This window comes from Ceratina calcarata, unplaced genomic scaffold (genome assembly GCF_001652005.2).
Source record: "Ceratina calcarata isolate Rehan_Ccalc_2016 unplaced genomic scaffold, ASM165200v1 scaffold586.2, whole genome shotgun sequence".
Classification (NCBI taxonomy): Eukaryota; Metazoa; Arthropoda; class Insecta; order Hymenoptera; family Apidae; genus Ceratina; species Ceratina calcarata.
The window spans coordinates 507883-519350 of NW_017177087.1; the positions used below are offsets into that span (position 1 = coordinate 507883).

Below are 11468 nucleotides of genomic sequence, written 5' to 3' on the forward strand. Positions count from 1 at the left end.
TGGAATTAGAAGATAAATGCACTATTTTTAATTATAGGAAATGCGTTTTTCTAAGGTACATAAACTTTTGGGGTTGACTGTATAGCCAATACATCCTTAAATCTCTCCTTATAGAGAACAGTTTATTAAAAATATGAAACGTTACCTTCCAATATCACGACGATCTCGAACCGCTCTCGCAGCATATCGCTGGCTGATATGTGATAAAGCGGCGACTGCTCGTCGATTTTGTGTACAATCGTCGTTGGCCAAATAAAGAAAATCTTGTCCTCCTCGCCGTCACCGCCCACTTTCAACTCCGTTTGGAAGAACGGTAACAGCTCACCCTCTCTAGTAACCTAAGTTGAAAAAAGATATCATTTGTAGATATACTCCCATTCATAAATCAATCTACAGTTAAAAAATAAAAATTGTATTATTTATTAACTTATACGAATTCTGTGCTCAAGGACTTAATTGTTATTAATTAATAAACATTCCAAATATTAAATTAATGTTGATTGCTTTTAGTTAGTAATTTCAAGTAACATGCAATTACTGAAATCGTATTTTATGGGAAGTCTATTCAGTATTCAAATTATTATTAATCCAGGGAAAGGCAAAGTTGGAAGGTTCACCTTTCTTTTAATCATCTGAGCTCTGACGTGAGCCTCAATGATGTGACTTTTCCTCATGTCGCCGACACGAAACATGAGACAGGGCTGACCATCTCTTTGACAAATCACTGCGTTCCTTGAGAATAGAAGAGTCTGAGTCCTCTTCTTCGGTCGCGATAGCTTCGCGAAGACTATGCCGACCATGAACGCTTGTAAAATCACGCCCGTCATCGATTGGATGCAAATGACGACAACAGCCTCGGGACACTCGTCCGTCGGGTGCTTCGAACCATACCTGCGACATTAATCGCGATTAGAATCATGAAGAGATCGTTGTTTCAACTAAGATTCTTCATACAAGATCAAATCAACATTCCTATTATTATTTCTAGTTCATAATTCTTATTTTTTACTTCTTGTTATTCTTCCCTTCACTTTTCGCCTTCGACTATTATGCAAATCTCTCGACTGATTTACGGCTCTTCTGACGTGTCATAAAAATACACTCAAACTTTTTCGCAACACGTGTAAAAACAGTCTCATACAGAGAATAGCTCGAAACCTCACGCTCTAAGAAATTGCTTTTCCGAACAATTCCAAAGGAGTTTCAAAATCTGGAAGGGGGTTCTCACTTTAGCATTGGTTCTCCCAAATCTTTCGGGATTTCCTAAACTACTTCGTCAATTATTCATATTATGCATTCTGATAGATATTCTTTTATACGCCATATAAAATAGGCTCGAGTGAATTTATGATACTTCTATTACATATCGTATGGTCGTTTATAAATAGATTAGAAAATTGCAAATAACGATAGTTACCCAATCGTGTGCTGCGTCTCGATGGAGAACAGAAACGAGCTGGTGAACCCGCGGATGTCGACGATGCACGGGGTGAACGATATGTTCGGATTGGTGTAATTGTCTGGGTTCAGGTCCCCATGGCTGTATGCGATTAGCCACCATACCAGGGCGAAACCCAGCCAGGAGAGCAGGAAGTTCATGGAAAATACCAGCAGCGTCCAACGCCATTGCGCGTCCACCAGAGTTGTAAAAATATCCTGGAAAAATGAAATATTGTATAAACATAAGATTTAGGATGAAATTATACAAAAATGTCAGATTAAAATGGGTTACGTATTTTTAAAATTGATTTCTAAATCCATTATTTGTAATTGATATGTTTTGAAGCTTCAAGTTTGGTCACAACAATATGAATTACAATTTTTATTAATAGCATCACAGTCTCTGCACTGAAATCGAGAACAAGCTTTCTATTTCATTTTTTAACTGGTTTTATTCTTGATATCAAACAATACCGGTCTGATAATCAAATGCGTTTCGTTTATGAATACCTGGTACAAAGGAAACAGTGCTAAATATTTAGAAAGTCGGGGTACAGATTCAATAATAGGGGCAATAACGGAGTGAGAATAGTTTCGAGGGAGAGAGAGAGAGAGAGGGGCTTGACAATCGCGGATGTAATTTTAGCGAGTTCGTGAAACAAACGTTCGTTGAAATTACATCAAAGTGTTCGGTAAAGGACGGATATAGGCAATTTGGCAAGTAATTGTACACGGAAAATAGACCGTTACAGACGACCACTGGCGACTCGCTTGGAAAAGTAAGCTTTCTCGTGTTCAAATCCTTGCAAAATCGGAAAACGTCATATGCATATGCTCTCTAATATACTTTTCAAAAATCTAATCATAATTCTGAATCAACAGTCAATAGAATAGTTCTGTTAAAAATATTAATAGTAGAAATCGATTTATGAACGGAATTGTCAAAAGAATTATAAGAAACCGCAAGAAAGATACTGTTTAAAATGATTTAGAAAATACGAAATATTGAAACGTTTTTGTCAGGGATAGTACCTTCCGTAAATTTGTGGACGTCAGTGTAGTTTAAAATTACCTGAAGGTAACGACGTCGCCGCTTGGCGACATTTCCTTGTACGACGTTGCAATCGCCGTGCTTGAACACCACCCTTTTCCGTATCCTTCGCGAACTGAACCTAGTTTGCCGATATCTGAAACCAAAGAATACAATAAACACCAAACTTTTCTATGCTTTTAATTTTTCCGGTTGTTACATATAATAGAATAGTCACACATCATGTCTTATCGAGTGAAAAATTCCTGCAATGAGGATAATTGCATTTTCTAGTTTTAATAGAATTCAGAATCTATAATGAATAGTCATTTGCATCTGGAAGAAACTTTTATTCTCTCTACTGTCATGAATCACGTACAAAAATTTTTGTGATGAGGACAATTGAATTTCCCATCCCTTTGAAATAGAAGGATTAATTTATTTCAAAATTGAGTTACTTAATCATTTATCCTTTGCTAGTTTCCTTTCACATCTTTCTTCTTTTCAAAAGCGATTATTAACATGTTTTCAACTCGATTTGAATGATCTTGAAACTCCTGGAAAATCGTTCTACGGTGTCTCGTTTTGTTCGGTATCGTAAACGAAATGACACCGAGCCACCCACGGATTTTCTAAAGGCCGTTTAAAACGGTCGCATCGTCTGCTCTGTAATATACGGAGGCTAACGGCAAGCGACATAATTCAGCGTCGGACCGCTTTGGTTCGCGCCAGGGTGGACCTATCGGAGGCAATCTGCCAGGGAATCGACAGACGTGAATCCTGACGATCTCTGACGATTTTCCGCAATTATTTGTGATCATGGAACTCATCGTATAATATGCGTAAAAATCATTTTCACCCCAAAAAAAATGATGTGTTATATAGTATAATTAATTATGCATTCTGATTTGTAAATTTCATTTAATACTCGTGTCACATGTTAAAAATTATTGTATGACGCATGAAGTAATGGAGAGAACGAAGGGAGTTTATTCAATCTGTGGATTTTATGCATTTACAGAATTGTATATGCAGACAGTACAAACAGTGCATGTCACATGTAAAAATAGTAATACTCGTGTGCCATAAAATTAGATGAACATTTGAAATAGATATTAAGTTCGGTATTGATGATGTTTGGAACAAAAGAAAATAGGGATCTCTTTGCAAAGTAATTCTTGTTTGTAGGATTTTCGTGAACGTGGAAATAAGTATTGCGAGACTCTGGCTATCCAAATATTTGCTCGATCCTCTTTTATCTAGGTTACCAATGAAAGCTCGTGGCTGCCCGGCCCTAAGAATCTGAAATAAAGCTCGTAATCCGGTTTCAATGGATTGATCCACCGTTAAAAGAAGTTAATACCTATTCAAATAAATTTCGGATTATACCTAATTCGGTGAAGTGATCGGACGACGTTAATAAAACTAACAGTAATTAAGGATACTATAAAAATTCTGATCACGAAAACACTTTTTATGCTGTATTTCTCGCCTCTAGTGCAGAGCTTAAGCCTAAGCTATTGCTTCATTGAGAAGTTTATGGTCGAACAATTACCGTGAAGATTTATGGCTAATCTTACCAGGGAAACGGCAATAAAATCCAATTGAACAGTAGATAAAAACTTAGAAATTCTGAGACGGATTAGAAACGATTTGGCATGCGATCACGTTTTACTATAAATTGATGTCCCTCGTGACGAAATTTGTGGAAACGGGTTTGCCATAACGTCGCGTGTACGAAAAGGGGCAGAAGGTCTCGGAACTTGACGATACCGGATTTTATAATTAGAGACGTGTTTCGATGTTATTAATACCGTAGAACCGGATACCGATGAACTGAAGATAAACCCGATCCAAGATCTTCAATTGGTTTCTAGTACCTACACTCTCCCTATCTCAATATGAAAATAAAATTAATGTAATTCAAATAAGAGTGTTAGAGACACTGGAATCACGAAACTTGTCATTTTCATCAAACAATTAGAATTAAGAAATTTCTTAATTATGATCTTCATTTCTGGAGATTATTAATTTTTAATTTTAAAGATATTTCTAATTAGTAAAAGTGTCGTACGCCTTGAACAAAAATCGTAAAACGCATTTACAGCATTTTACAATATCTTCCCAAAATTAAAATTAAATTTTTTATAATATAACCTCTTTTTATTATTGTTAACTTTCATTTCTATCAGCTACAATTTTTAATTCATGTAGTTTTACAATAATTATTAGATAAAATTTATGGAACTTCAACTTCACATCTTTATGTCAATTTTGTATTGGATTTAATTGTTCATGTTACGATGGAAGAACAAGAATTCACATTAGAAACGTTTACAGTAACACGACCGACTAATAAATTATTTTCTATGATTATTGACTGACATTTTATGGATAACAATGTGCACAACTTTTTAAATAATCGATGTCTGCCTTTGAAATGCACGCTCGCTTTCTCACCGCGTTTATTTCTGTCCGATCGGATCCGCCAAAAATACTCACTCGCGGAACTCGGGTGAAATTCGTGCTAGACGCGGTTAGAAGAGATTTAGAAACCGAGTTCGCGTGTTTAGACAGACGTGTTGCGTAGCCACGGATTATTACTATCGCGGCTCCCAATGCGAGAGGCGCTAACTTGTTGGCAGTGTCTAACGCCGTATCTTCGTGTTTGAGTTTCCCTTGTCTATTTATAACGTCGCATCCACTCGTAAGGGTTGTTATGAATCGACTGGGACATTTCTACAAATTTCGTTTGCTCGACTATGCAAAATATTTGACGAGTTTGTAGAAAATGCGATAGAAAATCTATTGAGAATAATTTAGGATAGAATATAATAATAAAAGAATTTTAGAGAATTAAAGATTGTAAAATACGAAAGAATTCTATGATGAGATACACAGCGATTTTCTGGATTTCCCTCATCTATTTTTAACGTCGTATCCACCCATAAGATATAAATTGTTACTGTGCAAAATGTTATAAGAATTTATAAAAATGTGATAGAAAGTATATCCAGAATAATTTAGAGTAGAATAGATTAATAAGAGAATTTTATAAAACGATATAAAGAAATTGTAGAATGCAAAAGAATTTTATGACAAAATACATAAATATTTTCTAGACGTAATAACTATCCACAGTAGACGAGTCTGTTCGACGTCAGACGCCAAGCATAAGCTAACAATGTTTGTCTTGATCAGAAAACCAGGAGAGAAGGAAACAACTTCGTTTGCTTTCGTTATCCTAGTTGAACGACGGACATGTCCTCAAGAGAAGCTCTAACCATATTTCTAGTCTTGTCATCTGATTTGTTATCTTATGATATACAAATATTACTATTTTTACATATGACATGCACTGCTTATATTATCTGCATACACAATTCGGTAAATTAATAAAATCCACAGATTGAATACAGTCTGTTTATTGTCTCCATTACTTCGTACATTATATAATAATTTGTAATATTTAACACGAGTATTAAATGAAACCTGGAAATGTATTTAGAAATTGGAGTGTATAAGTGAATGCACTGTATAACACAATTTTTCCTGTAATATGCATTATATGACTCTTATACAATTTCTCATAGAGGAGCTCTAATTATATTTCTGATCCTGTTCCCATCCTTCATATAATACTCAAGTCTATGATAAATATTGTATCAAATATAATAAATGCAATCAATTAATATAATGAATATTTCAATTGAGATGCAAATTTTGAAACTGCAATATTAATGAGGAAACGATTTGTTTTTTCTATCTTGGCGTTCGAGGGATTCTTGAAACAGCAAAATTAAAATTTAATTAGAAGATTTCGATTTCGTTCATTTTTAATGAAAATTGCTTTAACCATTTTAACTAACGAATCTTCAATTACTTTCATTGTACTTTCATCACGAAATCAGCTGTAGTGCTAATACAAAATTAGAGACTACGTCAATAAGTTAGATTCTTTTAGATAACATCGTACAACACAATATTATTTTGGAATATCCACTACGTGATTCTTACAAATTCCCATGTCAAAAACAAGAACAGGCGTTTTTAATAAAGAAATCACAAACACAAAAACATGGAATAGATAATTCTTCCCAAAAATCATGAATTTTTATAAAAACCGTTAGTACAATTCTGTCTCAGGATTTGCTTTTGACATGAGAAACTATAAAAATCATGCAGTGGATAAAAAATGGAAGAAGTTCTTTTTTCATAATTGAAACGTGTGTTGCGAAAGTGTTTTTACACGGTGTAGGAAAATAGTTTCACAAATCCGACAAAATTTTCAAGCTGTCTTCCTCGAAGGGACCTAGACCGCGGTCAGATTTGGCCTGGCGAACGACGTTCTAAATTCGTGGTGGTCTCGCGTCGTTCAACCCTGACATATTGACCCGGGATGAAAATAGATGAAACGGCCGCACACCTGTTTTACGCGACTGTCACCGGGAATGCTGGAAACCCGACGAGATTCTCTCCCCTCGCGTAAGAACGCGCTCGTTTCAACCCTTTCGATTCTAATGTCACGATAACCGTAGAAGAGGTCAGCCGCTTGATTCAATAATAAAAGTGTTCACAGGACGATTGCGTTCATTATAATTAATACAATTTTTTATAGTAGTCGCTTTCTTTTTTTTGTTATATTATTGAGTTGAATCTTTCTAAACTTGTGAATAGAAACATGAGCAACCATAGCTGTACTAAAAACGAAACGGCGAGACTGTAGACCGCAAAAATGAACGAGCTACCGGTAGTCATTAATTTTAATAGTTCGCGGAATGAGATTTTATATCATAGGCTTAATTATAGGCTTAATTAAGATTAGGAAGTCTATAAAACAGGATATTAAGGTTTCGGGGCTAATTGATCTCTAGAAGTATCGATTAGGAAATGGACAGTTTGCACAATGTTTCGAAATGTATCGGCCCACGTCGGTGCAGCGTAGGCTAACCGCGGGTAAAACGGGCCGATTTAGCGCAGACGAGAAAGTGGTCTGTGATTATGATAACTAGCCGCATTAAGACTAATGAAACGAAACTCGGCGAGATTGTTACTTGAAGAATGTACAGATACGCGCAAAAGTATTTCCACGTTTCTTAGAAGAAAGTTATCTCCATTACATCGTATAGTACACATATAACTTTTTTAATATGGAATCAAGTACCTCGCAAACAGGTTCGAATTTTCTGGTTGATTGAATTCGAATTCTGTATAAGTACTTCAGAAAATAGAAATAGAACTCTTAAGTATAGTCGAACCTATACCAGACAATTTCGAACCATTCCGAAGTACTTTGGTAAACGGAAGTAATGCAAGTATACTCGTATAACTTTGGTCGAACCAGAAATTCTCCTATCTTTCTATTCATTATTTGTTTTACTTTTAAAATCAATTGTATTGTCCTTTAATTTAATTCAACAATTATAACTATATATAGTCCATAAAACAGATCTTGTGATCTAATTGCAAGATTCATTATAATTAATGACAGTCACCCTTCTGTGGTCACTTTGTCACTTTTGTACCTTCAGAAAGAAAATTTTCCGAAGTAGGAAATATCATGGATAGAAAATGGAATAATCTAAAACCGAGTATTATAAATGAAATATTATCCTTAAATAATTATTAATTTAATAAATAAAATGCTTTAAACTGAATATTCTGATTTCCAAGATTCGGACACTACTTGTGAAAGATTCGATCCCTTTCAACATCAAAGTACTTATAAATCTTTTCGAATGTTGTAAGTATTCATCTTGAAGTTCGATATAAGTATGTATGAAATGAATACTTGTGAAATATAATCATTGAAACATCATTGCTTTTGAATATTAATCGAAAACCATGAAATGAAGCTGGGTTATTAAAACTCATTTAAATTCGTAAGTACATATTGAACTTGATCCTATATTAAATGAATTCTGAAATTGAATTGCATAATTGATTATCTTCATCCATTCTCAGAAATATATGAAAGACGAGTATAAAATATAAATGAATCATTCTAACGTATGACTCATCTTAGACATAGTCCTATCAAATATTGATACTCATTAATGTAAAAATAAATGATTGCATAAATATCTCGCAACGCGACTCTATCAAATTTCATTTAAGCTTCACTAATAAAATTTTAACTATCCAATCTCATTATTTCCTAAACTTGAAAGATTGTGAGACACACGACGTTACACATTGAAAATTATTGATTAAAAATCAATTTGATCAGTTTCCTGAATGAGTGTACATACAATTTGATGCAATGATAATCAGTATCCGTCCTTGATACAGTCTCTACCATTTTGATTCCGAGACGTTGCACCAGCCAACGTAGCCTATTGTGAACCGTACGCGCTAACGCGTTCGTTACGCTTAGCGCGTGCATTATTTAGAACATTCGCGAATGTAAACGGCGCGGGATTTTCAACAGTTGTTTGAAATGCGTCAAATTTATAACGCGATCCGAACGATTTGCTCGATTTACGACGCGGACGTTATTGTAATCGCAGAGAATACTTCCTGGTTCGATGAATTATTGCTTAAGGAACGATGGTGCGTGCCAGGGATTGTAAAACCGTTTCATACGAATTAACGAAGTACGTGGAAATTTGTTAGAGTAAACAATGAATAATTTATAATATCAAATATAACTAAAATTATCATACAATGCTTGCCACGTCTATTAACCATTTCGCCTCTTTTAATATTATCTGTTTTCTGGTCACAACAATTATGATATAAAATATTATGAAGAACCTCGTGATGCATTAACGTAATTAAACTTGAATATCTTTCTTCATATCCAAAAACAAATTTAATCATGTAATTTTATTTCTTTATACAAGGTGGTTCACTTTCGATTTTTGTCCATTTTTTTTTTAAATCTTTCAAATAAATTATTATTATTGTAAAAAACAAACCAAGAAATTTCATAGAAGAGTAAAGATTTCGCTTGCGATGGCAAAAGATATCTATGAGTACTCCAAAGTCTGAAAGCATGTACGAAGGGGCGTTCAACCTATTCCTTCCAAGAACAATCTTCAAAGTTTCAATAATTCTATAAATAAATATGATGATAGGCTCACCAGTGATGATCGTCTCTGTTGCAAAATATAATTCTATCCCATTAAATAACATCATGAAATAATGAGAAAATGACACGATACAAAAAAATAGTAATAGCTTACTTATAGTAAAAACGACGATCACTGTAAGTTTTCATAAAGTGTCTTTAGATTCGCTTTTACGAATCAGACGAATGATTCAACTAATCGAGTCTGATAATAATAAAATATTATAATTTAAAAACGGGAACGTCATGAATCGACATACTTGTGCAGTTCTTCCCTCCAAGCAGTCTCCCCCGACGTGGTCGCCTTAACGACCAGCATCGAAACTTGGGAGAGCGCCCTTCGTAAACCGGAGAACGCCATCCCGTCGCCCAAGTGGACCTTCCCCGACCCGGACGAACTGGGTGAAAGCGTATTCGACGTTGTCCCATCCATCCTGCTCGAGTCACTCGGAATCACCTGCCCTTGCGCCAATACACACGAATCTCTCATTCCTCTACGGTCGTTCACTGCCGGATCTCGTCATCATTTCTTTTCTTTTTCTCATCTAAACGTCGATCCGAGAAAAGGTCGACGTGGGCCGTAAAAATAAATGGTAGTAGTCACGCGTGTGAACTCTGGCTATTTAGGGCCAACTACTCGCGGTGGATGCCCGTTATAAATAAAGAGAAAAAGAAAAGCTTCGATCCTCGAATCAACGACACGCTCTCGGCGTCCAAGTTTAAAAGCTTCGAGCTCGTAGCAGCCGGGAATCGCACTAGTCGGTTTTACGCGGCCACCGGGACGACGGACGAAGAGCGCATCGTCAGAGCCAGATATCGCAGCCTGTCCAGAGCCACTGGAATATCCAGATCAGCCTTTTGCACCACATCCGTTGCTCGACGATTTCGCTGCGTGTTACCTTAAACACCGAACACTAGGCCACCTTTCCACGAACTAAGCTAATCCTAACACTCGCCTATCCTCTGCTCATCTGGGTCTTTATTAAAAGTTCCCAGCAGAAGATCGACTGCAGTTACTTTTATCAACAGTTTAGCTCTGACTCGTGTACTGATTGTCAATTTCAATTCATTCTTTGAAGAAGACGACGAACTCTTGTAAAATAAATTAACACCGCATTACACACTGTTTGACAAAACTTCTCCACAGAAAGTGAACTCAATTTAGATCAATTCTCATTTACCACCGATCCATCCACTCATTCTGTGCAACTCGATACTCGATTTTTTTAACGTTGAAAGCCTCGATTACTCGGAACGAGACGATATTTTTGGTCTTGATTTTTCGGGCAACTCGGGTAACGCCGATTTACGCACTTTACTAACTATTTATAAGAACGTCGCGTCACCGGGTGGAAGAAAAATTCAAGGTACCGCGAGAAAAGGGGCGCTGCCGATCAGCGGCCAGAGCGAATCGCACAAGGGAATGCGCGTCCGATGAGTTTTTAAACAGACCACGTCGAAGTACCGAGGCTCGACTGGCACTGACTCGGTCCAATTTCGACCCTTGCCTCCTTGCAACATTTACCTTTTGTCTTTGCGAACGCCAGTTTGGCACTGGACCCATGAACACCCGAAATTCATCCCGTTTGCTAGAGATGGAGCCTCGATGACAGAGGACAATGTTTAAAACAAATTGGATTAAAGATCGTTTCGTCCTTATCCGTTCCTCGTTTGCCTCTTGAAAATCAAACATAGCTCAGGCCGAAGACTAAGGTAATTTTAACGAAAGAAAAACTGTCATCTTCGTATGAAAATCTGCTAATGTATGTGAAATGGTTTAAGGTTGTATGAGCCGTAAGATCTCTGCCAAAAATTTAAGATATGTAATAAAAAGCTGTGTCCAGTGTTTGAAGCAATGAACTTTTAGAAAAACTGACAATTACAGAGGAGTAAGATTTATAAAATTGTTCGACCTGTTTTTCTCGG

At 36.1% G+C, this 11468-nt stretch overlaps 1 protein-coding gene across 3 annotated transcripts in view; it reads right to left on the minus strand.

Moving 5' to 3' along the window:
- LOC108629755 (inward rectifier potassium channel 2) overlaps positions 1-11468 on the minus strand; it is a 37456-nt gene that overhangs the window by 19001 nt on the left and 6987 nt on the right. Inside the window, exons 1-6 of one of the 3 annotated variants that reach the window (XM_026817568.1) lie at positions 10724-11034; positions 9803-10634; positions 2513-2627; positions 1418-1656; positions 618-891; positions 146-338 (exon numbers count right to left, since the gene is read on the minus strand). In XM_026817568.1, coding sequence (XP_026673369.1) covers positions 146-338; positions 618-891; positions 1418-1656; positions 2513-2627; positions 9803-10032 — 1051 coding nt within the window. In that variant the 5' untranslated portion in view covers positions 10033-10634; positions 10724-11034. Of the gene's footprint in view, positions 1-145; positions 339-617; positions 892-1417; positions 1657-2512; positions 2628-9802; positions 11035-11468 lie in introns of those variants that run through there. The other 2 variants (XM_018032608.2, XM_018032607.2) reach the window with 2 other exon arrangements.